The following is a 27607-nucleotide window of genomic DNA, read 5'->3' on the forward strand; positions in this document are numbered from 1 at the left end:
GGATCAGATAAGTAATTAAAGAACACAATCCTGTGCAAGCTTTTATCCTTCAAACTAAATTTCCTATTGTAATGCAACTTAAACAATGTCTAGTGCTAAATCCTACTGGCTTCCGGGCGATCCTATTTTCCCCGTTTGAAGTTTCAACGCTTCCAACTATAAAATAAGAAAAGTTGAGACCTTAACATACTCTGTTCTTGTAATTATATACCTCCTCCAATAACGCTTTTTCTTTTATCGCTGCTCGCTGTAATAAAACTTTAACTTTGTTTAACAACTGCGTCTTCTGTTCCAATTGTTCTCTAACTTGAGCCAACTCAACTGATAAAACGCTTACACTATCAGTAACAGGTTTGTTTTGGACAGCTTTCATCGCTTTAATCTCCTCTTCCAATTTGGTGACCTTTTGAACACTTTCACAGTATTGCTCTTTAAGCCTCTGATGGTCTCTTTTCAGCTTATCGGCAGAGCCCTACATAATAAAACAGAAATCGATAATCCTGTAGAGAAAAAAAGGTTCGATTCATTACTGTGCGATCTGGATAAAAACGTTTTCCGGTCAACAACCTCTTGTTTTCCGCTTGTAGCTTTTCTACCACTCTTTTCAAAACAAAGATGGTTCTTTCCAGCTCGCTGACTTTTTTAGCGTCGGTTTTTGGGTTTAAGGCTACGTCTGGATTTATGCTCTCAACATTTTCCTTCTTTAATACTTCAATGTAGCTGAAACGTATTAAACGCGATAATTACGGAAACGTTGAAGGGGATTATTACTTTTCTAAATGCTGGATTTGTTCGCGTAAATGAGGTAGCTCTTTTGTGGATTTCTCGAGATCTAATTTCAGTTCCAAGTTTTCTGCTTCTAGACAAAGATTGCTCTTTTGTAGATTCGACACAGTATTGTTGAGACGTTCTAATTCTGCCCGGACTTCCACAGTGCCCTAAAAAATTGATAATTAAACTAACTGGGTTTTAACCAATCAACGCATTATTGTTTAGTCCAAACAATGAGGCGGCAATGTTGGCTAATTTCACCACTGTAAAATTAGAGCAACTCATTAAAGAATTTATGCTCTATAAAATTCATTACAACGACCTTGTAATCATGTTCACAAATTTCATACGTTCGGCTAGAGCGCAGACAATGTTTCATTAATTAAACTTTATTGTGTTTTAAAATTTTTGCTGCATTGTGGATATTTAAAAATTATGTAAAAAGAGAAATAAAATCATCTGCCTGCGCTTCCGATATTCTTTGTTCAGTTTTAATTAAATTGACCACGTTTGTAAAGTTTAACAAAATTTACTTACAGAATAAGAAAATTCTTATTCATTTAGTTTCTATAAGAGCAGCACGAGTATCTTCCTTCAATAGCTTCATAACTTTTAATTAATAATATCTACTAGCTAAAACCTTATTATTAATAGAAATTATTAAAAATTTCATAAATTTGTACCTGAAAGCAAAAACAGCTTAACTCCATTTTTGGGTAAAATGAGTTAATATCAGATTATGAATGTTAAGAACGTTGTGTTTGCAATGGCACGTAAAAAAATCTAAAAAATTAATATATCGCAAAAATACAAATTAGAAAATGTATTAACTCCATCCTACAGTGAGAGTGTTAAGTGACTAACTCCTTTCTCACTAGTATTAAATCAAAGAAGCCTTGCAAAAAAATGGAAATTTTGGAAATTTTGAAAACACTCATCAGCCTTGCAAAGTATGTCGTTTCTAAAATATATTTCAGATGAGTATAAAAAATATTTTAAAAACCTTCTTCATAGCGCTGAAGTTGAAGATTTTTGAAGTTTTTTTGTTAATTGGTTCGTTATTGTTTGATTTTTTAATGTTGTTTTGTGTATTTTGTTGTTACATATTTGTTAAATTATATTAAAAATTTGACAAAGCTTTTATGAGTAGCAACCTGAGAATTTCAAGCTGTAAGCTTTTCTATCAACAAATTATATTAAAATATTTGATATTCACTTTACATTACGTTACATAAAAAATTATTACGAAAAAAAAAATGAAGTTAGCTATGAAAAATGAGTTAGCTCAAACTAAGCCACAATCGTTTAGAACAAAAACGCCATTATTAATATCTCTCTATTGTTCAAATTTTAAAATTTTTGTCTGCAATTACTGTTTTAATATTGTTATTTTAATTTTTAATAAAGTGTGTTTATTACTTTCTGCATTTTCTTGTTGCAGCCAAACATGTTGAAAAATTTATAGTTTTTGCCGCTCTCTAAAAATGCGAATTTTGGAGTTGGGCGATTTTTGCTCTCAGGTACAGAAATATTGTAAGGCCTTAACATTCAGCTCATGATATCTCATAATTAAAAGTTTTTGGTATCTTTGGTAAAGATTAAATTTGAAGTTTCATGTTATGTACTCATATTTTCAGTGCCGATGTAAAATATGCATTTTAAAAACGTTTTCCAGAAACCGTATATGTAATTATAGTCGATATCGTCTGAAACATAAAAATTAAATGATGAACCGAAGAGTGGCATATAAACTTGTATACGAAAAAATTTGTAAGAACTTTGATGCGAGAAAACTGTTGGAGTTTTTTTAAACTGACCATAACAAAAACAGATAAACATAAAAAATGAGGATAAAATGTTTATGTTCCATTGTATTATACAGTAACATAATTTTCTGCCATTATGTAACATTTTATGGACTCCTGAGAGCCTTCGAACATAAAATTTTGTATGCAATTCGTAGGTAAGCAGACTGCATGGATACGTTTCGGGTAATAAAGTCGTAACCTCATTAATATGAAATGTATTATTTTATTCTACTTTAGCAGGTACAGATTCGTAGAAAGTTATTAGTATTTTCCATATAAAATTTTTCCGTATAAATAACCTTTCAAATATAAATCTAAATAACTTTCGAGTTAAGTTCACAAGAGTACAAACCGTACGGAAATTTTCCGTAACATATCAAAGAGCCAATTTAAGTCGCCGAGTTTTTGTATACATATGTATAATAGAACGTAGTGTAGCCAGTCATAAAAAATTCAATGCAATAAAATGGTAGAAACTATTTTTAAATTAATTAATTATTACTATTAATTACCTACTCCTCATAAATACTTCGTTAGTTTTTATCAATGTCAATGAAAATAGTTCTTATAAAAACCAAAGATAATAATTACGGCACTACTGCGATAGTTTTGTTCCGCAAAACCAATAAAAAAACTAAGAAGAGTCTGTGATGTAATCAAGTCGTAAATATTAGTCTCCACTACCGTGCATGCGGGGAAAGTTTATAACCAGCGGAGAAATTTCTCTACCTCAGTTCTTCTAACAGTTCAATAAAACCACTCACTCTAAAAAGAACGAAATTCATTCAAAAGCCAAGTTCAAGAGCGTGGAAGCCCGAAAAATAGTCCTCCGCGAAGTGATGTGTGATTTGCAAGATGGTTCAATGATGATATTGTATGCGGTATTGGATCTCGCGTACGTCTTCATTTATTTGTTTTGTTATGTAATGTTCAACGTTGTGACTCTGATGCTTTACGAAGGAAATTTCATCCAAGGGCTGTCTCATTATTCCCCAGTTGCGAAGATATTCCTTTAATTCGTAAGATCGAAGTTCGCGTCTTCTGAGATTTCCGCGAGTGAAAGTGCTCCTGACATAATGTTACAGTGCTGAGGTGAAAACTTGGTTCATTGACTTGGTTCATTGACTGTTAAAATTATTAGAAATGGAAAGTGGTCTGGTCCATCCGGGAATTGTCCTAGGGATGATTCTCTTTGTTATTTATTTCTATTTTAAGCACGCTCACGCTTATTGGAAATCCAGAAATGTTCCACAACTCGCTCCTTCTTTTCCTTTTGGCGATATGGCTAGTGTTATTTTCAGACGACAGAATATGGCCAACAAAATAAAAGAAATTTATGACTTAATGAAAGGAAAAGGGCATAAATATGTAGGATTGTACTTTTTTAGTAGGAAGGCGTTTCTTCCCTTAGATCCGGTACTTATCAAGAACATATTATCGAAAGATTTCCAGCATTTTTACGATAGAGGAATCTATTACGATGAGGAAAACGATCCGATAAGTGCGCATCTGTTTTCATTGGCCGGACCCAAATGGAAAAATTTAAGGGCAAGACTGACACCGGCTTACTCGCCAGGAAAATTGAAATACATGTTCGAGACTATACTGAGTTGTGGCGAACAAATGGTTGAAATCCTCGAAGAAGTCGCAAGAAGCGACGGAAAAGTCGAAATCAAAGAAATTTTAGCTAGGTAAAAACCACTTTCAATGTTTTATTAACTAAATCTAATTCAATTCTCATTAGGTACAGTACTGACGTGATCGGCTCGTGTGCATTTGGCATCGAATGCAACAGCATGCGCAACCCGCAAGCCGAATTTCGCCTGATGGGTCGTCGAGCTTTCACTCAAACTGTTGGCGACATATTAAAAATGATCGTAATTAGAAGTTTCCCCCGACTGGCGAAATTTCTCGGTTTCGGTGTTTTCACCGCGGCTGTGACGAAATTCTTCCAAGACGTCGTTAACGAAACGATTTCATACCGTGAAAAGAATGGAGTGACCAGAAACGACTTTCTGCAGCTTCTAATTCAACTCCGGAACAAAGGAAGATTAGAGGGCGACAATGACGAGAAAGACGAGGCGCCGCCGCCCGTCGGGACGTCTTTGACGCTGGACGAGGCTGCGGCGCAGGCATTCATTTTCTTCTTGGCTGGGTTTGAGACGACGTCCACAACTATCAGCTTCGCTTTGTTTGAGATGGCTCGAAATGAAACCATACGCAGCAAAGCGCGAGCAGAAATTAACAAAATTCTGGAAAAGCACGGAGGAAAATTGACTTACGACGCCGTCATGGAAATGGAATATTTAGACACGATTATCTCAGGTTTGTTCGCAGTATTACGGACTGTTCCATAATGTAATTTGCTCTCGTTAGGATCTAATTGAATGTATTTACTTTGCTGAAATTTCTATTACTGGAAGTAATTTAGCTTCTTTTTTTAGAGACGTTGCGTAAATATCCCCCTGCTCCCATATTCCTTAGAAAATGTACAAAAACTTATCGTGTACCGGAAACTGACGTTATCATTGAAGAGGGCCTATCAGTGTTGATCCCAGCTTATGGATTACACAGAGATCCGGAATATTTCCCGGATCCTGAAATCTTCGATCCGGATCGATTTAACGAAGACAATAGGACGAAAATATGGGATTACACCTACATTCCGTTCGGTGACGGACCCCGTATTTGCATTGGTAATTGTCGACTGAATCTCAAGAATGGAGAACTTTCGATGACACACTTTTCTCACGTTGTTTACACTTGAATTATTCACGTTACTTTGCTTTTGCTCGGCTTTTTTTCTCTGATTCTTGTTTTACGTTAAGTGTATTGTTCCATTTAATCGTTGTATAAGCGGAACTTTCACTCTTTGTTAGACGTAACGACATACAAAATATATGTTTGTGTTTCAGGAATGCGCTTCGCTATGATTCAGATTAAAATCGCGCTGTCACTAATGCTGCAAAAACTCGACTTCCCACTGAGCCAAAAAACAATTCTCCCTATGAAAATGGAAACTTCTGGAATTATCCTGGCCCCCATTGGAGGAATATGGTTGGATTTGCTCCCAATAAAGTAAATTAAACAAACCTACCTTGTTTGATAGTTCTAAGATAGCAATTTTCCTTTCCTGTCCTTCCAATTTTTCCTGCAGCATCGCGGCTCCTAAGCCCCCAGAATGATGTTGTTGCATTTCCAGTTTGGAAGTCAACGTCTCAATCTCTGACATCAGCTTCATGTTTTCCAGTTTTAAAATTTCAATCTCGGCACTATTGTGATGGGCGCTGCCAGTTTTCAAATTGCGTATTTTCAACTCCAAGTTGTATTTCTCTCGTTCGAAGCGTTCAATTAGTATTCGATAACCGGCGCAAGTTTCTTGGAGTTTTTCGAAATCAGCCTCTTTCGCTTTTAATTTGATTTTCAGTTTTTCCGAGAGCTGCTGGTAGTGTTTTTGCTTGTTCCACCTCTCGAAATCTTGCGAGATTTTTACTCGGTGTGATTCATTAATAGCAACCTGTCTCGCTAAATTTTCTTTCAGCTCCTCAATTTCGTTCTCTAATGAATTAATTTTCTTTTGAAGTTGCTCTTTGATAGATCTGTCACTCTTGTCGCTACGTGCCGATAAAACCGGTCTGAAAAGCGAAAAGTTAAACAAAGAAGTATTTAGTAAGCATACAAACTTTTTCAAAAGTTTGCCTTTTAATTCGCGTATCTCTTCTCTCGCGCTTCTTTCGCGAGTCAACAACTGATCAAATCTTTTTTTAATTGCCTCGTGTTCTTTTAGTAATTGTTCCTTAGTTGACTCAAGTTCGTTAACTTTGGTTAAGGACTCGGAATCGAATTTGTCGATGTTTTTTCTGGCTTCGCTCTAAAACGGAGACTTTAGAAAAAATACAGTAAATAAATATTGGATTACTTTGGCTTGTCGCATCAACACATTGAGCTCGTGAATTTTGTTGTCTTTGTCTTTGATCAACTTGTGAAAATCTCCGTCGTGGTTTATGTCGCTCCTGTATTTACTGATCATTTGTTTTAAATTAGTGACCTCTTCTCTCCACTTCTCGGCTTCGTTTTTATAAGCGGTAATTTCGTTACGATGTAAATCCTCGAGGCTGCAAATTGTTTGGTTCAGTGTAAATATAGGATGTGCGCTGTGGTAATTATACTCATTGCCTAGCTTTTGCATCGTTTCCAGTCTGTCGTTAGCCAGAACGCGCCACCTGACGGCTTCCTGTCTGCTAGCTTGTAATTGGGACTCCAAACTCGAAACCTTCGTGCGTAAATCCGATAATTCGTCCTCGAGGGAATGTACCTGGAGGAAATATTGCTCCAGAGCAGCTTTACTCGGGTGAACACCGCTCATCGACGATTTCAATCTAAACATTCAATTAAAATCACGCACCATTGAACTAATAAACACCTACTCAGCAACTTTCTGTTTTTCTTCAGATAAACACTTTTGGAGTACTTTCAGCTCTTCTTGCATAAGCGATGCGGCCATACTGTGCTTGTCGCGATCGTCCTTCAATAACGACTGGTATTTAAGAATATCCTCTTCTTTGTCTTTGAGACAATCTTGAAATGTTTTCAAAGAACACTAAAAAACAGTTTATCCTGCGTGGGTTTCATTTTAAAAAGTACCTTAAGCGTTAGAATCTCCTCGTTCTTGTTCAAATCAATAGTCTCCGGGGCGTTTGACATTTCTTTTTTACTCTGCAGCTCCAATATGTGCCTTTCATAAAATGTAATTTGGCTTTGTTTGTCTCCCAGCTGTTTTCTGAATAAGCTAATGTTCATTTCGTGTTCTGTTATTTTGCTCTTAAGCTGTTGAATGGTTTGTTCTTTAGCTGCAATTTCATTAGTGAGTGTAATAAGGTCAGATCGCAACTTATCGTAATTTTCGTTTTCTTGTAAAGACTCTTCTTGTACCACATCGGTCTGTATTTCTTTACTTTTCGCTATTTTAATCATCGGTGGTTCCGACTTTGCTGTTTTCTCGGATTGTGGTAAGGGGATTGAAGTCTCCGGCTCTAAATCAAAGGCGAAATTTTTATGTAACGCAAAAAGCTCTTCCTCCAATTTTATGATTTGTTCGTCTTGAATTTTCACTCTATCAAAAACGTGTTGCAGCTGGGTTTCCTTTAAAGCGCACTGACGCCGGTATTTCGTTTCCTGCAATAAAACGAACAATAAAGTAAATAATTTATTTAAATAAAATTCGAGCGGAAACCTACACTAAACTGGGAATGCGTTCTTTCCTGCAGACTCATCAATATGTCTTTTACATCAGAACTGGAACCAGAGCTCTTGAGAATTTGTTCAATATTCAACAATTCCTTCTCGTAGTGCTCTTTTACAATAGCGCTTTCCCCTGCAATTATTTGGGAATTGTACAAATTTAAGAAAGCTTCGTGTTTATCTCTGATTGCTCGCTGGATATTGTTGACGAATTTTTCTTCGGATGGTAGCGGCACGCAGCCTAAATATTGTAGTTTTGATTTGAGCAGGAGTTCTCGAAGAACACTAAAATTAAAATGAACATTGAAAGAACTAAATCGATCATTCATAGATGGCCGCAGTAGTTGAGCTCTCCGCACAGTTGGTGGGAGAAACACAATAAAACTCTCTTCCCCCACTACCTCGTCCTTCCTTGTCTGGGGGAGCTGAGTGTTCAATGATCTTTTAGTGAGACCACTCCTGCTGGCACCCACTTATTTTAATGATCGCACCCGCAAAACTGCGAGTGCAATTTTTGGAAAGCCTCCTTACTTTATAGGAGGCGCTAAATTAAAAAATCCAATAAAAAAATACCAACCTGAGTTTCTTTTTATTTTCGTTTTCTTTTTCTCTCGCTTCGACTGATTTACGCTGCATTTCATTGTAGAATTCTTCACATTTGCTGTTGGAAATTCGGAGTTCTTCAGTTAAGTGCTCAATTTTGCGATTGCAGTCTGCTTCCTGCATTCTAGAGTGTGACAGGTCACTACTCAGCCGTGCTATTTGCATTTTTTCGTCGGAAATGGCTTGCAAGTCGACGATTTGGTGCTTTAGATTGAGTAGTTCTTGTTCGCGTTCGGAATTCCAATAATTGATGACTTTCGGGGAGTCCTTAATGGTGGATAATTCCTCTTGAAGGTTGTATATGCGCGTCTCCAACTTTTCGCTGTTTTGTAATAGTTGATTATATTTCGTTTGAAGCGCTTTGTAACTTGCGGTATCAACGAAACTGACGAGCTTATTTTCAGCATCTTTCAGTTGTTCTTGAAGCACTAGGTTCTTTTGTAAAACCTCATTATTGTACTTATCGATCTGTTTAAATCGCTCTTCTGACTTTTGCAGCTGTTCCTTAACCAACTCGTATAAATTATTAGTGTGATTTGCTCTTTGGCGTTCACTAATTTCGTTCGCTTCAGCTAGCGCTAATTTCTTTGCTAAGGCTTCAACACCTTCGTCACTTTCAACACATTTACAAGTGTGCAACTTTTCACACAAAGCTACAACTTTACTTTTTAGCTCAGTTTTCTCGTTTTCTAAGCTTTTACGAATTTCCTCTGATCTTTTGATCTGGAACTCTTTATCATCGCCTATTTTTGCAAAATTGTTTAATAAGTTTCTGTATTTTACTGTGAGGATCTCAAGATTGTTCTTCAATTCAAGATAATCATTGGGATCGATGGCGAATTTCAACTGATTGTTTAAAATCTGAATATTATTGCTCAGAGTTTTGTTCATTTGGGTGAGATCGTTGATTTTTTTCAAGCAAACCCTCTCAGCATTGCTTAAATCATTCTGTAAAGATATCACTTGAGACAGCAGCCGTTTCACTTCATTTTCAAGATAGGAACGCTTCCGGTAGAGAACAACGTTAGTTTCAGTCAGCTCTAGTGATTTTGACAGCAAAGCTGCTTCTGTTGAGGCGTCTTTGAGAAGCAGCGTCAATTTCTGTTCTTTCACCTCATTCGTTTCTTCTAGATCTAAAATTCTCTCTTCATATTCAGACATTTTATCAATCAAACTCTGTTTCTCAGTCAAGTACTCTTGATACAGCAATCCGATGTGTTGTCGTATCTCCTGGAAGTTGTCTTGATACGTCAAAAGTTTAGTTTCTATTTCGCTGTTCTTGTGGGCATCATCTTCCAATTTCTGCAAATAAACAAACATGATCATGTTCAACACTGGGAAGATTGTTACCACAAAAAGATCTTGAAGAGTCTGATGAATGTTATTAATAGTCATAAGATCAACAGCTGTGATGGTATTTGCAAGATTCGAATCTACAACGTCTACGCTTTTATCGGAGGCGGACCTTGCTGACAATGATTCGATTTTAGCTAATCGTAGCTGCTCTCTAAGCTCAGAATTAACACCTTCTTGGTTGTGCAACTCTGCTTGAAGCCGCATTGCGGGATGGTACCATCCAGAAATATGCTTCACGTCTAAAGCTCTTAATAACTGTTCAAACGTCTCTGACTTAACTTCATTAACTGTGGCTTCTGTAAGAGTTACTGTGTAAACAAGTTTACAACTAATCTAACTTACCTTTTCTTGTGTTTAGTGTGTCCATTATTTCATGCAAACCTTTCCTAAGTGCTTCGTTTTCATCAACCAAAGCTTTAATGTGATCATCGTCTTGAGATCTATAAGACTCCTCCAGTTTTTCGTCAGGGGCACGCGTCTGTCGGTGGAGTTTCATTCTAAGTTTTAACTTGTCTTCTTCTAGTTTTTCTACCGCTTTCTTTAGGGACTGGAGCTCTCTTTTGTGCTGTTTTTGCTTGGCTGAGACGCAGCTGGTGTCCACAGGCTCGTCAGAAGCGAGACCCAGTTTATCTCTGCAGAAAACTTACATTTTCTGATTGCTGTGGTTAACAGTACGTACCTTAACGCTTCGTTTTCTCGTTCGTAATTATCACACGAATCTTGCAACTTGTTGGACGCTTTTACTAAGCTCATTATTTGTTTTTCTTGAGTCCGGTTCTGACTCTTCAGTTGTTGAATTTGCTCTAAAACGTCGGATAGATCTGACTGACCTTTTCCTTTGATTTTATCCAGAATTTCGCGTATCTGGAAAAAGAACTTTATGATTTAAATTAACAACAATTTTGTACTAACATCATTGTCTTTTTTCACCGTCAACTGCTCGGCTTCAGAGAGGGAAGTCTGCAGATCTTGAGAACGTGCATGTGTTACTTTTAACTGTTTTTTTAGCTCCTTCACAGAGTGCGAGAAATCTGCAATTTTCGTTTTACAATCAGAGTTTTCTTCTCTCAGTTGTTTTATAGCGGTGGTAGCTTCCTCCATCTCTTTCACTGCTTCTTGGAGTTGTGTCTTAAGTTCCGCAAGCTGTTTTTCACGTTCAAATAAGATCTTACTAAGAGCTGAAAGTTGAGTATGCTCGGTTTCTTGTGGAATGCTAGACAAGGAAGAGTGTTGAGTTGGCTGCATTTGGCGAGAACGAAGATCGTTAATTTCTTTTTCTTTTTCTTCCAAAATTTTCTACAAGACAAAAAAATATATAATTAAAATGAAGCAAAATGTATAATTACCTTCCACTCATCAACTCTGAGGTTGACTTCTTCGGTAAATTCTTCCATTTCTTGTTCAAACTGGCGCTTTTGTCCCAAAATCTCGCGAATTTCATCTTGGAGCTGTTCGTTTTCGGCAGTGAGTTTTTTGATGTTGTCTACATAAAGAATGATACAAAAAGAAGCGACAAGTTGAAACAATACCGGAAGACTCATCATGATTGACTTTGTGGACTTTAAAGCTCTCCGTGAGCGAATTCAGTTCTTTGGTGGCAGTAGCTAGTTGGTCTCTTACAGTCGTCAGTTTCTCTCGCAAAATCGTGTTGTCTTCCTCCGTCGCCTTCAACAGTAATTGTTAAGAAAAAAAAGAACAGACCGCTCACCTTACTTCAATGTCGCGCAAAAGATCCGAAATTTGTTTGTTCTTGTTATGAATGGTCTGTACCAGTTCTTTGTGTTGTTCTTTAACGGTCTCGGATACATCGGAATGAGTGTCGTCTTGGCTCGCCAACTGTAGTTCACTTATCAAACGATTTTTTTCTTGTTCTAAATTCGCAAGTCTTTTTTGAAGCTACAAAACAAACTTGGAGTCATAAGTTAGTTAAACAAATCTTACTTTAGCAAGTTCGTTCGTGTTCTTCTCGTTCATTCGCAATTGCTTCTTGTGCTTGCTTTTCAGCTCCAAATATTTCTGTTCTAAATCTGAAACGAGAGTTAGTACACTAGATAAGAGGTAACATTGCGCTTACTTTCAAACTCGATCGAACTTGATTTGCGCGATCTTGAACTTCTAACTTCTGTATCCGACTCGATTTTTCTCACTTCTTCTTCTCCTTGTTGTGTCGCTAGTTCATCGAGTTTATGTAACAGAATTTCCACTTGCTCGCCCTTATACTTGAGCACCTCTTGACTTATCCTGATAAAAACGAGGCACTTCTTCACGTTTAAGTTTTCTCCATCGCTGTTGAACCACGTAACTGTGTTGTACAAACTGTCTTTTTCTTCTTCAGTCAGATCTTCAGGAGACAAAGAAGAAAGATAATCCCAATCCATGGTTTGTCACCTCTGTTATGACTGCCACAGTTTTGTTTATACAGCGTTGCTAGGTATACCGATACAAACAAACGGGAAGAACTGGAGGGAAAATCAAAGTCACTGTTATGTATTGTGTTTTGCAGTATTTACGTGAGTAGTTGGTTTAGTAAATGGATTAATTCTGTTTTAGATTATCGCCGCCAAGAACAAGAGTCCATTTCTGACTCACTAGCGTCAGATGTTGATCCGTACAACATGAAGATATACTTCAATCCAAACTGCATTTTGCAGCTTATTCTAGATTATATTCGCACGGAAACCTACATAGATATTGATGGTACTTGAGTAAGTTTAATATAAAATCTCAGTTTCTTTTTCAGGTGAAAGGAACGACTTGTCTACCAAATCGGGAGATTTGTTGAGTGTCAGAGACTACAAGCCCACTGTTAGTGGACTCGTACTCTTCCAACCGAGAGAAACGTACTACGTCGTTGTGATCAAGCGTTAGCATTTTTGGAAGACAGACTATTTTCACTTCTTTTGGAATTTGCAGGGAACGAAACCAAAACGCAGATCGAGGAGATCCTTCCAATGTTGCACCCGTCTTCTGAAATTTATCAAATCTTGTTGAGAAATATGAAAGAAAAGCATTTTCTTAAGAAGAAATCGTCTCTCTTTAAAGTAAGGACAAACAAACTCACGTTCTATGATGTGCTAATATCTTTAAATAAAGCGAAGCCAGAGTAGCAGGTCTACTGCAAGCACAATCAATAACAAGTCGAGAGAAAGAAGAAAATCCAGTGCCCTCCTTTAAATTCGTCTTTTATTTTTACAATACAAAATATTTACAGTTTGCTCTTAGTTTCAAATTCTTTCTCCCACGACTTTAAATCTTTCTCTTTCAAGTTTGTGGATTTTCCGTGCCTCCCTACACCAGCAACGAATTTCTGAGCCCCAGGAATGGACTCCGCGGCTACAATTTTCATTCCGTTACTCTGTTCATATCTCAAAAGATCAAGATATGCGGAATTAAAGGCAGCGTTGTAAGTTGAGTTTCTATCAGTTAGCATGCACTGCTGAGGAAATTTAACTAGTGAAGACGCAAGTTGGATCGCTTGGCCTAAAGCTGATTCAAAGTTACATAGGAACTTAGATTGTGGAAGTTACCTGTTCCACAAGCCACAATCCTGTTAGCGACGCCCCATTCTAGGGCTTCTTTGGCACCAAGTGAACGTCCAGTTAAAATCAAATCTAAAGCTCGAGAAAGTCCTACCATCGCTTGAAGTCTGACGGTGCCACCGTCTATTAAAGGCACCCCAAACCGGCGACAATACACCCCCAAAATCGCGGTTTCTTCCATTACGCGGAGGTCGCACATTAGGGCTAGCTCCAAGCCACCGGCGACGGCGTAGCCACTAATAGCAGCAACCATAGGCTTTTTAATGTAACGCAACGTGGGGCCCTGTTAAAAAATGTATGAGATTTAAAATTAACGTGACTTGTTAGTACTACAACCATCTGTCCGTCTTCCGGGAAAGCGGCTTCTAAATTTGACTCCATCTCTGATAAAGCTTTTAGGTCATAACCGGCACAGAAATTGCCCCCGGTTCCATACAACACCGCAGCACGCACAGAATCATCGTTTTCGAAATCTTCAATGGCTTGGCTGAGTAATTTCGCAGTGCTGGGATCTACGCAGTTTCGTTTATCGGGTCTGTTTATCCCTATTGTTACGATTTCGCCGAGTTTTTCAGTTAAGACAGCTAAAAATGAAGAAGTAAAATTATGCTTTTGGGGCGAAAATTAACCTACTTGTGGGGGCAGTAGAACATTGACGCATTATAAGAGAAGAAATTCGGCCGGCCATGTAAATATTATCTCTTTTCCATGGACAATCAATGAACTCTGCTCTTTGATAGGAAGAAGTATAACCTCAAAACCAGCAGGTGCTTCGTTTTCTTGATTTGATGAAAAGAAACGAGAAATGAGTCGAAGAACCGTCGTGTTGACGTTTTATTGTATTATGTTAAACATTAAGTATTCATTCGCTCAAACTTTGAATGAAATTCAAAATGTTAATATCGGAAAGTGGGGTTATATACAAATGTCAAACTGACGTTTCAGAGATTTTATTTTAAATTTCTGGTATTATCATAATTGTTATAATAACTGGAGGCCAAGTTGAAATGATAAAAGAAACTATTGTGAAAATGAGTGAATAAAAATTCTAACTTTAATGGTCTTCTCTGAGAACATGCTTCTGTCTTTCTGCTTCATATGGCACTTCTCCCGCTTTGGAATGTGCCCTACGATTTGCCTCCTTCCTCTTACTCTTCTCCTTGATGGTTCTAAGCTCTCTTTGCGAATTATAAACATGTTTTGGTACATGTCTATGTCTGGCAATCCGCCGCACTTTTGGATGTGTCGCGTATTTTTCCTTCAGGGCCTCACTGTAATTCAGCGCCGCTTTTTCCCTGGGTCTTAACTGTCAAATTACAATGTAACGTTACAAATTCAAATTTCAGGATCTCACAACTTACGGGTCCCAATTTCTCCGACGCTCGCGCTTTCCAGATTCTGATGTTCATCTCATCTGAGCCGCTCAAAATATACTTGTTGTCAAGAGACCATTGAACGCAAGTCAAACGTTGCATGCGCTTGGTATGGTAAATTTCTCTAGAATGTCCTTTGCTTGTTTCAAAAATTCGAACAGTTTTGTCGTAGCTTCCACTAACAAATTCCCGACCAGTTGGGGCGTAATCTAGGTAAGTTACAGCTCCTACGTGGTCCATGTGGACGTTGGCTGGTTGTCTGAGATTTCTAGTATCAAATGTGTATAAACTGTAACAAATTATTAAAGAAACTGTTTTTTTTGCAGTGTTAATTTACTTGTAGTCTTCACTAGCTGCTGTGAAAACGAAGGCTTCCATTGGATTCCAGCAAATCTTGTTGGTTCTCAATTTCATAACCACTTTTCTTAGAGGTCCACTGTCTCTTGTATCATACAAAATTATGCTCCTATCACTGGCACAACATGCCATCAAATTTGATTCAATAGGATTGAACGCAATGTCGTGTAAACTATCAACTCCCCATTCAAACGTCCTGACAGGCTCATTCCTTGTTTCTTCCCAAACTTGACAAATTTCCCCACAAGTGGCAAAAACAGGATCTTGAACATGATGTGCGATTCCTGACACCACAGTCTTACTAATAACGGTATTAACAGGCTCTTCTTCCTCCCCAAATTGGGGCAACTTTCCAGTCCAAGTTTTGATAGTCTTATCATCTCCCACAGTTATAAAATGGTCTCCCCCAGGATTATAAGTGGCTCCTCTTATTATCCCTTCATGTGCCACAAAACTACGTAGACACAGTTTTTGGGGCAAGTCCCAAACTCGGACTTCTCCATCAAAAGCCCCACTGATCAACACAGAGAGACGTTTTGGGTGTTTTGATATGCAGGAGACACCGTCTCTGTGACCGTCTAAATTTCCGACAAAAGGCTTGGCGAATACTTTTTCTAATTTCACAGCGTTTAAGGCGCGTGTGTATTCACGGGCTGCTTCAAATGGGTGAAGCTCCGGGTCGAAATTGCGAGGAACTATGAAGAAAAAGTAAGGTTAGGTGCAAATAAGAAAGTATTACCTTTGTGGATGTCGTGTTTGGTCTCACGCAAATATTCGTCGGGATTTCTGCTTATTACTTTCACCTTCATTGTGGAAAAATTAAATCGAATTAGAAAATACAAACATACTGTGCGTTGATTGACATGCGACAAATGTTTGGTTAGGTTAATTGTCAAAAAAAGTTGGGGGAAAACTGTTTGAACACATTTATTATATTTATTTTATTTGTTAATTTTGACCTCCAGAGAAAGTATCTGGTAGTCCCATCTCAATTCTAAAGTAAGATCCTAATAGTAATTATGGTTTTTATTAATAATTAAAATTGCGCCTAAAAGCATGCAACCAAATATACGCACTATTTCTTCACCGAACGTTTATTTTGAATTTTCTCGGAAAATCTTATAGATTAAGAGGAATTTGTGTAAGAAATAGGTTCAGGAGTGTCAAATTATGTCGTGGACAAAGTTTCGCACCGATTTGAAAACTTTAATGTTTGAACTCCAAAAAAGAGCAAAGGTTTATTTTCCACTAACATTTTTTTTTCACAATTCTGACCTCAAGATCAGATCTCCGATCCATTTTTTGATACCGTTCTTCGTTTATTTTTTATTGATAATAATTATAAAAATGAGCAAGGAACAGAAACGATTAAATATAAATAAGTCCGAATTTATTACAAGAAATAAATAAATAATATACAAATGGAACCTGTACATCTGTTTATAGTAGCGCAAGCTTATGGATTAACATGCCATTTTTAATAAACACTGGATGAAATAAAGCGGGTTGTTACACACGTATAACAAAATGAATTAGAATAATGAACCCTCCTCGTGACTAGTACATAAAATTAATAAGACGTTATAGAATTTAAAGTTGAGTTAGCCTTATCAAAGGATGCGTGCGTTTTTGAACACTTGGTTTTAAACACTAGGATAACAAGTTACAAAGTGTAACAACAAGTACAAACAATTGACAAAAACAATAGTTGCTTTTAAAAAATAGCTCGTCGGTGGCTCTCAGAATTTCAACTTTTTTGTATATATTTACAAAATTTACTGCGAATATACGACTAGGTCACTTAAAATAATTTTACATTTATGTAACAGATTATTTCATTGGTCCAACAAATCACTGACAAATTCTCAAGCAAAGTAAATCTCCACTACCAACAAGAAGCAACTTTCTGGGCGAAAACAACATAATGTAAACGAAAAAAATAAACGATAAATTTCGATTTGAAAAAGAAAGAAAACAAGACGATTAATTTAAGTACACTACAGCAATAAATCTTGGAAACACTTTGTTAATTGTTATTTATTTCCTCTCTCGTTAAGGTATCACAAGGTACACAAATCTGCGTCTTTTTTATTCACAATTTTCAGACTAGTTCACTGTCACTATGACACTTTTGGTTTTAAACGTTTAAATCTGCCATCATTTTTCTGAAATCGGCTAAGGTGTTATAGTCAGGATCTAAGTCGATGTCTGCAAAGTCTCTCTTCGAGTCCGATTTCACAAAACTGGGGTTGTACCGACTCAAGGAGAGAGGACACGGCAGCAGCTCGGGCATCACTGAATGATGTGTTATCAAGGATGTCAGGGTCATAAATTCCTTCGTAAAGCCCTGAAAAAGAAAGAAAAACTGTTAATTCTGTTGTAGCATCGAAACAGTGAAAATAATAATAATCTGCCCCGAGATTGTTGAAAAGCTCGTCGAAATAAAAGAATTCGGTAACAGCAAACTTTGTTTTATCCGCTTTTATCTGCGATTCTTTTTACAGGAACGATAATTTAAAACTTTCGGCTAGTCGGTTGCCAATGCAGCTTTCTGCCTGGGGCAGATACAGCCGATAATGGCTGAAATAGCTTTAAATCGTTAATTGACGTTGTGCTAATCAAAATAGATTCACAGCAACAGTCCTACCTTGATTTTGTAGCCTTTATTCGTCCTGACAATGAGGTAATGAGCTATGCCCGTCGGCTGGAAGCTCCTTGGCACTCTTAAGGAAAGTGCAAAACATCCCGGTTTACTGGTGCTTTCTCTCACCATGAAAGCTCCGACCGGTTCTTGAGCCAGTATTTCCAAGGCAATTTCACGGGGAATGCCGGCTTGAAACCACGGGGCCGTCCTCAACTCTCCTTCTTCTTTGTTATTCAAAGAGTCCGTTCTTTCAGGAAGAGGAGGAGGTGTTGGTGTAAACCCTAATAAAGTGGTTTCCGTTCCGGTTTGAGGACACGAACTGGAACTGCTCGAGCTGATCTGCGATATCCTTTTTGATTTAAACTCTTGCTCCGTCGAAGCGGGAGAGTTTTGTAGTAAACGACTATTGTCAATTTCTATATGTTTCGTTAAGTTAGAATTGATGCTTTCAACAATATCGTTCTTTAAATTATCTACAACGTTGCTTTTATTCAAATTGCGGCTGTCGGCGTCGTTTGTCGACTCGTTGACGTAACCTCCCGACAGAGGTCTGTTCGTGGGACTCCCCGGAGTGCTGTTGCTGTCGCTCACGAGGGGACAGCTGTCGTCATCGTTGTCGTGGTGGTTGCCCGTCAAGCCCATGGCGATCCTCTTAATCAGCGGTGGTTTTTCCGCCATTCTTTTGTACGAGTTCATTTCAGTGGGCGAATTACTTTCATCACTGCTGGGGGTACTCTGTTGCGATTGAGGTTTCTCCGAAGGCCCCAATACATTATATTTATGGGACGGTTTCAAGCCTGGGATGGTGGTTGGCGGCGCTAGACGCAAAGTTGAGGCGTCCGTTCCCGTCAGCTGAACATCCATTTCGGACGGTTGATGATTGTTCGGCTGATGCGACGATTTATCTTTCTTTAACGTGACCGATAATTCTTTCGTCTGAAACAAATGTTAATGCGTTAAAAGTTGTTGCCAGATTTAATGGATTGTGCGGAAATACAAATCTCTGCATTAGTCGGGCGCCAAGCTTGAGGCAAGGTTTATACATTTTTAAAAGGCTTGTGGTCACCACTTGGAGCTTTCATTTTAATAAAAGAGCATGTCATAAATGAAAAACAAACATATTTTTTCAGGGCGGAAAAAATTCTTTTGAGTCAACATATTCCGGACTTTTGAAAAATAAACATGCGACTTTGTTGTATTAAGTTGGGGGTATTAATACTCCAAAATTCAAACCTCTGACAAATGTTGGCGCTTTAGCAGCTCCATTTCTAAATTCAGAACTCCGCCATTCGTTCAACAAATGATTTAGAGTAAACTTTTTAAATAGAGTTTGAGTTAAATTTCCAGAAACCTGAGCACATTAGTCAGCCCCCTTGGGTTTAAATTTGTAACACCGGCGCTCTGTGAAAAACTCTTACCCAGAGTACTTTATTCGTTTGAGTTTGATCCAATTGGGATGCAATTACGTCTTGGAAAGTAGGTTGTTTCTGCAGCTGCGCCGCGTAAGCCATCCGAAATGCATTTCCAACAATCGAGTTAAGTTCTTCTGCCTGAAACAATAAAAATAATAAGAAGCAGTTCACAAAACATGATACTAAAAGATCGCAACTTTTTACTACTCCAATCTCAAGTCCCAAGTGTGACCATCAGTGTTATTTTTCATCAAAGTTTCCCTTTCAAACAAGCTCCATTAATCATTGGTAATCGAAGATGTTCTCAAGTTGACGCAACGCGCGGTCAAGTGATAAATTGGTGAAATGATCGCAACTATGCAAACAAAAGGGCGATCTTTTAGCGAAATCGGCGAGGGTATCGACTTTCATGCCCCTTCTAAGATAACAGCACTATCATAGCTTCGAAGACACTCTTACTCTTTATGAGGCATATCAATAGCACACGGAGAAAAATTGAAATTACGGGACATTTTAAGTAACCGTAAAATTCCGTTGCATTTAATAATAGATACAGTAAAAGTAAATTGAAATGACAGGTTTATGGTTACTGTTAGGACGTGGATTCATCTGTCTATTCCATCTTGTCATCTCATTTTTCTCGCTAGCGAGATGGGAAATGAATGAAAATAAAACTCTGCAAGGAATTCTATAGCAAGAATTTTTACTATATAAAATTACATTTTTATGATAAGGGTCGAACATAGAAAAATTCAGTACACAATATTGTTAGCTACTTTCGCGATGTACAAACTTTGTGCGCTTCTTTCATTACAAAGATCCTTTTCTGTCTATTTGCCTTGGTTGTACATACTCTTATTAACTGGAGAAAATTCTTTTGTAAAATAAACATGTAACGCAGTCTAGCTATAATAAGAGATGAGCACGTCATAATTGATAAATATCGCTCCCATATCGTTTACTGAGTTATTGGTTATTGCCTTTCGCAACTATCGATAAACCAAGATTGTGGTCATAATTCCAATGTTGTGTTTTATTTGGAATTTAAGACGGAGTCGTTTCAATCTGTGTGGGAAAAACTAGAATGCAACTGAACGTGCAGTCGCTCATCCATTACCCAGTAGAGCATCACTCAGATGAACTCCAACATGTTAACCCGTCTTAATCAATCAAATCATAGTCACTCTCTCCAATAATTAAAGATTGCGAAAAGTCAGCAAGCTAGACGTTTAAATCCTACTTTTAATTTTTCAACCTCGACAATCAAGAAACTTCGCGAAAGGGTTTCAGCGTTTCCTTTCCCCTTTCTTTTATAATTAAAGTAGCCACAGCTCGTTAAGCTAATTAACTACTCTGCTCATTCTTATTCGAACCGAAGTTCTTCAAGAGGGAGTGTGTATTTTATCATAATTCTCGTCTTGATTTTATTTCGGGTCTCTCGAGACAGCTTCAATTTATTCAGCAAATGAAGTGGTTAATGAAACCTTCAAAAACACTCGATTATTTACCCCCGCATTAACTTCCTGGTTGAATTTTATTAGTGAGTTGATTCTAATCGACAAACTTCTCATTACGATCTTTCTCATCCATCATTCAATAAGCAAATTGCCTCGGAAACCCTTCTCATTCTGTACCACTTAAAATGTCATAGTTTAATATTCCCGATGTTAACTCAGTTTCGCGAATTTGAAAAATTTACTCGTTTACTAATTGAACTCCCCTTTTCGGGTCTGTTTCACGTCGATGCCGTCTTAATGAACAGAATGATTGGCGTGGGATTACACGGAGGCAAAGGCCACCACCAGGTGGATAATGGATCCTGCGTGTTGCCATCACTCAGAGATCACCGAACACGAAATTGCATTCAGACGGAAAACTGTTCTATTTGCTTGGTTTTCACGATATGTGAAGTAACTTCCCTCTCTCGAGGGACAGGGGACATTTCTCCACCACGCGCAAGATCATTGCAATCGCGAACATAAATTAATGCTAAAATCTGTCATGTTGTCGCATTCTTCCCACGTCAGTAAATCTTTATTTGAGATAACACGACTACATTTCCCGCAATTTTGCATTTAATGAATCTTGTTACTACGGCCCTTATCATGTTTATTTTGAATAAATTTAACAGTTTATGGAAGATTTATGTCATCGTAACACTAATCTACTGAATTTGCACATTCGTACTGTCATAATCACAATCGTTACGAAATTATGTCTACTAAAATTTTAAGTGCTTCGTTTTGTCGTTCTGATAAAACGACAATGGATGGAGGAAATTTATCGGGATATTCTATTGGAATTTACGTGCCATTTTTAAGTATATATTTTCATTGTGAGACTGCCATCAGCAGGTAACGCAATCCCAAAGGTAATAATATATCATAATTCCGAGGGCTGCCATTCAAGAAATTCGCTAGACGGAAACCTTGGAGAATAAAAGGTTCAAACTCTTGGAAAAAAGATAATTTTAGACTCCAGTTGACCACGTTGCTTCTGTGCTAATACTTTCAACATGACCATTAATAATACTAATAATACACTCAAAGACGTTCATTAATTTGTATGCAAAGTGGTCAATACATGGATGTCGTGTTCGCACTAAAATTCAAACGTTTATCCTGAATTAGGATAACAACCATTACAAGTTGTCTTCTCCAAGTCTCTAAAGCGTTTAATTAATTGTAATTCTCCTTTGAATCATGATTGTTATTATGTAAATGTGTTTTTCTTAAGGAAGCCGCTGAGGAAGAAAAAACCAAATTTCCTGTTTCAGTGAAACAGAGCGTGAGCAATTCCCTCGGTATTATTCCCAAGTCATTCTTTGTAGCTGGTTCGACTGACACTTCTGACTACGATTACGTCGGTTTTGGACGTACGTCGATGGAGCTAATAACTAATCTGGTGATCTTCATAACTTTCCTTCGGTTAAATTCAGCCATAGCTAATTCTAGCAGTCTTTAATCAAGACACTTCTTGAACTGAAATTACTTCCTCTCTTCCGTCCTAGAAAGAGAGCGCTGGTTCAATCAAATTGCTCATTAAATGATAAGGTTTAATATCCTGAATTAAGCTTGATGACTGTAAAACTAAAAGAAGCTTATGAAGTCGCGCGCTCACGAAAAGTGGAAGAGCTTATAAATGTGAAGATGTGTAATCAACGTCAGAGTTTGAGTAAATACATCCGCTCTGTACAAAGTCTTACCGTGTATGTGAACGATGATGGAATGACGAAGCATTTCATCTTAGATGCATCGTGTTATTCTCGACGATTTATTATATTTGCTTTAGGGGATTTGTAGAAATATTCAAACAAATTGGCAACGCGTTAAACGTGGAAATAACTCGAGCGGAGCGGCTGGTGTAAAACCGTTTTGTTATTATTTTTTTACATGAACTGACGGAATAGTCAATTCATTCACCTACATTCTAATACTGCTATGTAACCTAGATGAGTTTTTTCCCAGAGAGTGGTAATTAGTTGAACAATTGTAAGTTCAAGAAATGAAAGATAAGGAAGTAGAATCTGCTTCTGTGCAGATTACAGTTGTCATCCATGACATGCAGCTTTGCGGTAAAACAAAGTTGCAACAGTCAAAGAAAAGTTAACAAGATATAAACAAACTGTACGTTCTTTTAGAGCAATATATGAGGTTTGCAGACTAACGCGCCGCTTTTTACAAGCATTTTTATATTTATACACATATGCAGTATGAAACAAACATTGCGACTGAAAAGTGACAGTAGGTACCGCTTTGATGTAGATATTTAAAAGAACTCATTATTCAGTGTAATTAGTATTGGCTTTATTTAAAACTGACTAGGTAAACAAATCATTGTTAATTATGGTTAAACCAGCGCTTCACGTACAGAATTTCATTAAAAGTGGATATTAATTAACTTACCAATGTTTGCGTCTAAAAACTGAAAAAGCCCGCACGTTTTTTTCCCCGAGATATTAAAAGCTCTCGAGCTTATCTCCCATAAATTGGTTCTATTATAGTATTAATTTGGTGATACCACAAAGAGTCATTTGCGGTTGAACAATATACCTGGATTGTCACGTTCCCAGCACACGCGAGGTGCTCCACATCGATGTAGGTGGAGGTAATGTCATCAGCAAAGTAAGTTTACATTATCAGATTACATAAGATGATCCAATTTCGTGAAGTACATAAATCAACGCTCCTTCAAGGGTCAGTAGGAGAGCCCACCTGCTAGTCTCGTTTTATTCAAACTGACCACGGGAGGATTTAATATAGAGAATAAGTTTTCCGCGACTGCAATCTCCCCCGATATGAGCCAATAAATAATAAATGTGCGTCATGTCCTCGAAAGAACTGTGTGGAATATTGGGGAAAGCTTTCAATTCCGGCCATAAAACCGTTTATTGTGTTGCAATATCAAATTATTGTAATTGCGCAAGAAACCGTCGATCGGAGCAAACGACTTCTTTAGCGCCCATAACGATATAATTAGGAGCTTTTGTTCAGAACAGACGCTCATTAGGAAGTTTGGAGCAATTTCTTATGCCAAATTGAGACTTCGTTCAACTTCCAAAAATGGAAAAAAACACCTGAACCAATTATGAATCGTCGAGCGAAAATAAATGAGGTCCTTATAAAACACCGCTTGTGTTTTTATCTAATCTGATTCTCGATGACGCATGATTGAGCTTTCCTGCACGGTCAATTTATGGTTTATGGCACGTCGTTAACTGTGCCATGATGTCCAAATATCGTGAATCCAATTACAGGGCGGATTCTGAATGTGTGACGTAATAAAGATGATGGCAGTGACCGGAACCGAGTTCAACATAGGAATAAAAGAAGTTTGGGCTAGTGCCTCTTTACATTGTGTCTTCAAGAGCTTACGGTTGCAAAATCGAGAATATGAAATAATAAGCATGTTTAAAGACTACAGAGCTCTTAAAGTGATTGCGGGGCCTCTATTGTTTGACCAACAATACAGTTTTGTCCAGCTTTAGTGCAACCACCGAGTTCTGACCTATCCAATACTGCGTTATTTGAATCTCCCTCTTTCCCACGGAAAGTTATATAGTTTACGAGAGGTTCAGTGCTCGAAGCGAAGCATCTGCAATCCCAAGACTCCGTCGCCATCGTAAAACTATATTGCTGAAGTACTGGAATGTCATGAACGGGGTCTGGCGGGTCATGTTGGAAATGGTGACGCTTTGACCGGCACATTGAGATTCCTGCGGATCTTGATACGATATTAACACATTTTTGGATACACCTATATGACTCTTATATCCCCACAGCGCCCATTATTCTTTTTTAAGGGACTCTCTGGAGGAGACACACAATTAAAGTTAATACGCAGATTAAGTACATTATGCAAATTTAATAGATGTCGAGATAATGTATGCATGCTCTGGAGATTAGACTACAGCCTGATACATTATATAAAATTACTTTTTTGTGAGGACATTTCTAGTTAATCTAAAGCGAAAAAACTGGAACCATTTTACTTCCTAGACATCTTTTTTTTCGATCATTTGCTAGGGAAATAAAATTATATACGAGACTGGTAAATTGCAACGTGCAAGCAAATATTAGCGCCAACAAAGCCAAACGCTGCGCTGTTAACTATCGCCCCAGATATGATTTCAGCAATTTTGTAAATGGGTTAAAATCGCAAATTGACCCTGATGGAGCTCTCGCGAGGGGAGATGAATGCGAAACCGATCCCAAGATTTATGGCACCACACAATCCAATGTATTACAACCATTTCCACAAGCCCACGATGTATAAATGTTTGTGACGGCTAAGCACGAGTCAACCACGGGGGCGTCACTCTATAGACCCTTGTGGTACCTTGTGGAGATTGATCGACGGTGGCGGACTCTGTGTTTAAGTCACATAAGTTTTGCAATTTTGATGATGAAAGAATACAGATTTCTAATTTACCTTAATTGAGGAGGATGCATATAATTCAAAAAGAGAAACAAATACAATGTTTATGTTTTGTTCAACGGAAAGTTTTAACATGTGTTGTGTTGAATTTTAAGTTTTTAGTTTTTTCTCGAGTTTTCTTCAGTTGTAGTGTTGAAGTTTATAAGAACGGTTAAAGTTACACTGGTCATCTCGTTTTGTTGTTGCAATAGAACTGAATTTATTTAATAATTAGTTCAGGAATGACCATATTTAATACCAAGCTACGATCGGTGAGTATTATTAATCTAAAATGTATATGCATATTTCAATTATTTATTAATTTGTAGAATTATTTACACTGGAGTCTAATAAAGAGACCAGCTATTTTCATTACCAGAGATGCACCAACTTGCAACACTTCAGAAAAATTATTTGGTAAATTTAACATTGTTAAACTTTAGTTAATATTACAAATAATTGTATTTTAGATACAATAGAAAAGATGCAACAACCAGAATTAAGAGTTCAATACAATTCAAGAAACCTTTATGAAGAGTATGTGGAATATTGAAAATTCAGCTCTTTTTAAGTGAAAACATTCCAACATCTTAAACATCAATGTTTGGGGACACTCTTGTGAAATTTTGCTTCTGCAATCGTTATTGAAACATACATTTTCAACGTCGCGAGTACTACAAAAAAATAGGTATGCTTATGAATCGTTGTAATATGTATTTATATGTTGGGTATTTATTGTTATTTATGTTTCTATGTATAATTGTATAATAAATATGTTACATTGAAATAGCGTTTTCAATTGAAATTAAATTATTACAACCAGTGAAAAAATGCTCACAGTGGTTCGTGTCTTATGTAAGGTAGCTGGTTTGTGTCTTCGGGAATAAGTAAAACTTCTGTGACTTTTTTATAGATGTCGCCTCCGCGCGTCATTTCCGAAAATTTACTATAGAGTGGGCTATCTATTTACTCCTTCATCTAAGGAGTCAACTGATTTATGTATCCCGATCAACAACACAAGCCATCATACTCTAACCCACCATTTGCATCAAAGTTGGGTTAGATGGAATAAATAAGTGTAGAGGATCAGAGGTGCAAAGTAAAGCTGGTTCTTTGAAACGTTGGATGCGTTGACAGCATAGCGGTGAGAAACTAACATGTGGTGTGCACGACTTTGAGATTATTATTTATTTTCAACGTGCTTCTAGTTGAGCAGATACTACTACTTAGATTTATCTCGATCGAGTTATAAATTACTTGGAATCAACCGTATCAAGAGAAAAGTGCACAAGAATGTGCGTTCTGGCGGCTGAGACGTTACCACTGGGAATATGTAATTTTAAAAGCTGTTGGATTTCTTGAATGTGCACAAATGGCACCAGACCATTTATAACCATTATTTTGAAAATTAAGTTTTCGGAAAATGAAACACAGCCACGAGAAATATTCAGTTTCCATCAGGAAGTTGTCTAGGACTATGGTTTGTGCAAGTTTAATGAAATTTCCATATTCTTCCAACGCGATTCTCGAAGAAACTGCCAAAGACGATTCTCAGATTGTCTTTTAATGAATGACTCTTCTTCAAGGTTGTCTAGAAATTATATTTATAGCATATGGAGATGTAATTTCATACCACGTGAAACGAAACCTGCACGAAGAAATGGTCGATGAATACAAAGATTTTCATTGTCGCTTCAGTTTTCAGCTTGCGTAGGAACTATTTGAATAATACGTGGTTTGGTATCGAAGACGGATAAGTTGTGCCTTTTATACTTGTAATCTCGGAGATGCAGTTTTTTAAACTATTGTCTTCACTTTTAATGAAACTTTGTAATCATCGGAATTTCTATAATCGAGCTCCACTGCTTAAAATGATTTTCAATTTCATTCTGTCCTCTTGAATTCCTTGCATGCCGTAGTAGCTACATTGTATTATAGAATGTGAAGTGGCGTCGATATTACCTGGTCATAATAAAAATTTATGCTCAAGTGGCGAATTTCCGAAGGCGTTTTATCGTTGACCAAAAAGTGCAATCACAGTCAACTGGCACAACTCGTCATAAAATATCCCGTAGTTAAATTACCATAATTACGTGTTATAAAGCGTTAAACCGTATTATATGACACGTACAGTAGCGTATTATCATGGACAGTTTTCACAGTTATTGTAAAGAAATGTAAGACAATAAAATCCGGCTCGAACCTTCCTAATCCCAAAATACGGTTCGGACATTTTACCGGCTATTCGAATTAAAATTTAAATAATGCCCTAAACTTGTCGGAAGGTCTGGCCTACTGTAAATCCAACGTGACAGCTAACACACTTTCTCTGAAACAATGCCTGTCGGAAAAGTATCTGGTTGAAGGTAATTTGTCGCTTGAAAAAAGTCGTGAATATTTGGAAAGATGTAAAGATGGTCCAGCTGGTCGCGGTTGCAGTGAGGCGTGGACAGACCGCATTCTCCACATTCCGAACCAGGTAGCATAAGGAAACTTTACCGAGATCTTCCAATCTTATAGAAATGCCTCCCACTCATCTCTCCGCGAAACATTCCACGATCGTTCCATGAGCGAAACCAAATTTATT

The 27607-nt window shown here is 37.4% G+C and overlaps 6 protein-coding genes, 1 long non-coding RNA gene and 1 other non-coding gene across 10 annotated transcripts in view; 4 read left to right on the forward strand and 4 right to left on the reverse strand.

Moving 5' to 3' along the window:
* Positions 1-28: 28 nt before the first annotated feature.
* Positions 29-12379, reverse strand: Cep290 (Centrosomal protein 290kDa). The gene is made up of 21 exons (XM_088039711.1): positions 11854-12379; positions 11721-11806; positions 11493-11675; positions 11309-11444; positions 11126-11262; positions 10692-11075; positions 10459-10643; positions 10122-10411; positions 9774-10075; positions 8398-9725; positions 7817-8105; positions 7224-7754; positions 7007-7179; positions 6749-6958; positions 6499-6694; positions 6263-6450; positions 5677-6214; positions 772-938; positions 531-720; positions 212-472; positions 29-156 (listed from the first exon to the last, which is right to left on the reverse strand). Exons 1-21 carry the CDS (start codon positions 12155-12157, stop codon positions 103-105), a joined length of 6132 nt encoding a protein of 2043 aa, XP_087895837.1. The 5' UTR covers positions 12158-12379; the 3' UTR covers positions 29-102.
* Positions 3594-5671, forward strand: LOC148172440 (cytochrome P450 6a2-like). Its single transcript, XM_088039712.1, has 4 exons — positions 3594-4270; positions 4324-4904; positions 5024-5275; positions 5495-5671. Exons 1-4 carry the CDS (start codon positions 3723-3725, stop codon positions 5659-5661), a joined length of 1548 nt encoding a protein of 515 aa, XP_087895838.1. The 5' UTR covers positions 3594-3722; the 3' UTR covers positions 5662-5671.
* On the forward strand, positions 8226-8342 carry LOC148172441 (U4atac minor spliceosomal RNA). Its single transcript, XR_015770320.1, has one exon. It is a non-coding gene; the product is annotated as a U4atac minor spliceosomal RNA (small nuclear RNA).
* Positions 12156-12953, forward strand: LOC148172442 (uncharacterized). The gene is made up of 5 exons (XM_088039765.1): positions 12156-12261; positions 12330-12476; positions 12520-12642; positions 12693-12850; positions 12882-12953. Exons 1-5 carry the CDS (start codon positions 12156-12158, stop codon positions 12951-12953), a joined length of 606 nt encoding a protein of 201 aa, XP_087895891.1.
* Positions 12945-14149, reverse strand: LOC148172443 (uncharacterized). 2 transcript variants are annotated; one of them, XM_088039718.1, is made up of 4 exons: positions 13952-14149; positions 13655-13902; positions 13307-13601; positions 12945-13259 (listed from the first exon to the last, which is right to left on the reverse strand). In XM_088039718.1, exons 1-4 carry the CDS (start codon positions 14004-14006, stop codon positions 12985-12987), a joined length of 873 nt encoding a protein of 290 aa, XP_087895844.1. In that variant the 5' UTR covers positions 14007-14149; the 3' UTR covers positions 12945-12984. The 2 variants fall into 2 exon arrangements, with proteins under 2 accessions (XP_087895844.1, XP_087895843.1); XM_088039717.1 differs by having other exon boundaries at positions 12945-13265.
* A 103-nt stretch (positions 14150-14252) lies between these two features.
* LOC148172444 (DDB1- and CUL4-associated factor 13) lies at positions 14253-16020 on the reverse strand. Its single transcript, XM_088039714.1, has 4 exons — positions 15788-16020; positions 15029-15743; positions 14680-14980; positions 14253-14624 (listed from the first exon to the last, which is right to left on the reverse strand). The coding sequence occupies exons 1-4, from the start codon at positions 15855-15857 to the stop codon at positions 14373-14375; spliced, it is 1338 nt and encodes a 445-aa protein (XP_087895840.1). The 5' UTR covers positions 15858-16020; the 3' UTR covers positions 14253-14372.
* A 401-nt stretch (positions 16021-16421) lies between these two features.
* The window catches only part of LOC148172445 (EGFR adapter protein-like), a 112506-nt gene continuing 101320 nt past the window's right edge, over positions 16422-27607 (reverse strand). For both annotated transcript variants that reach the window (XM_088038558.1, XM_088038559.1), the window contains 3 exons: positions 19111-19242; positions 17696-18628; positions 16422-17395 (listed from right to left, as the gene is read on the reverse strand). In XM_088038558.1, the coding sequence (XP_087894684.1) occupies positions 17186-17395; positions 17696-18628; positions 19111-19242 (1275 nt within the window). In that variant the 3' untranslated portion in view covers positions 16422-17185. The remainder of the gene's footprint in view (positions 17396-17695; positions 18629-19110; positions 19243-27607) is intronic.
* Positions 24916-25801, forward strand: LOC148172446 (uncharacterized). Its single transcript, XR_015770288.1, has 3 exons — positions 24916-25292; positions 25350-25437; positions 25491-25801. It is a non-coding gene; the product is annotated as an uncharacterized LOC148172446 (long non-coding RNA).

The sequence above is a fragment of the Gnatocerus cornutus genome, chromosome 6 (genome assembly GCF_029298725.1).
Source record: "Gnatocerus cornutus isolate USDA-ARS CGAHR chromosome 6, icGnaCorn1.1, whole genome shotgun sequence".
Lineage (NCBI taxonomy): Eukaryota > Metazoa > Arthropoda > Insecta > Coleoptera > Tenebrionidae > Gnatocerus > Gnatocerus cornutus.

Bases quoted from the DNA above. Each gene is read 5' to 3' on its own strand.
- LOC148172440 (XM_088039712.1), top strand. From the start codon at position 3,723: ATGGAAAGTGGTCTGGTCCATCCGGGAATTGTCCTAGGGATGATTCTC. The intron at 4,271-4,323 runs GTAAAAACCACT...AATTCTCATTAG, and splicing joins ATCAAAGAAATTTTAGCTAG to GTACAGTACTGACGTGATCG. The intron at 5,276-5,494 runs GTAATTGTCGAC...TTTGTGTTTCAG, and splicing joins CGGACCCCGTATTTGCATTG to GAATGCGCTTCGCTATGATT.
- LOC148172442 (XM_088039765.1), top strand. From the start codon at position 12,156: ATGGTTTGTCACCTCTGTTATGACTGCCACAGTTTTGTTTATACAGCG. The intron at 12,262-12,329 runs GTTATGTATTGT...ATTCTGTTTTAG, and splicing joins GAGGGAAAATCAAAGTCACT to ATTATCGCCGCCAAGAACAA. The intron at 12,643-12,692 runs GTTAGCATTTTT...TGGAATTTGCAG, and splicing joins CTACGTCGTTGTGATCAAGC to GGAACGAAACCAAAACGCAG.
- Cep290 (XM_088039711.1), bottom strand. From the start codon at position 12,157: ATGGATTGGGATTATCTTTCTTCTTTGTCTCCTGAAGATCTGACTGAA. The intron at 11,676-11,720 runs GTAAGATTTGTT...TTTGTTTTGTAG, and splicing joins ACACGAACGAACTTGCTAAA to CTTCAAAAAAGACTTGCGAA. The intron at 8,106-8,397 runs GTTGGTATTTTT...TTTTAATTTTAG, and splicing joins GAAAATAAAAAGAAACTCAG to TGTTCTTCGAGAACTCCTGC.
- LOC148172443 (XM_088039717.1), bottom strand. From the start codon at position 14,006: ATGGCCGGCCGAATTTCTTCTCTTATAATGCGTCAATGTTCTACTGCC. The intron at 13,602-13,654 runs GTTGTAGTACTA...ATTTTTTAACAG, and splicing joins TCCCGGAAGACGGACAGATG to GGCCCCACGTTGCGTTACAT. The intron at 13,266-13,306 runs GTAACTTCCACA...ACTTTGAATCAG, and splicing joins GATTGTGGCTTGTGGAACAG to CTTTAGGCCAAGCGATCCAA.
- LOC148172444 (XM_088039714.1), bottom strand. From the start codon at position 15,857: ATGAAGGTGAAAGTAATAAGCAGAAATCCCGACGAATATTTGCGTGAG. The intron at 15,744-15,787 runs GTAATACTTTCT...TTTTCTTCATAG, and splicing joins CAAACACGACATCCACAAAG to TTCCTCGCAATTTCGACCCG. The intron at 14,625-14,679 runs GTAAGTTGTGAG...GTAATTTGACAG, and splicing joins CGTCGGAGAAATTGGGACCC to TTAAGACCCAGGGAAAAAGC.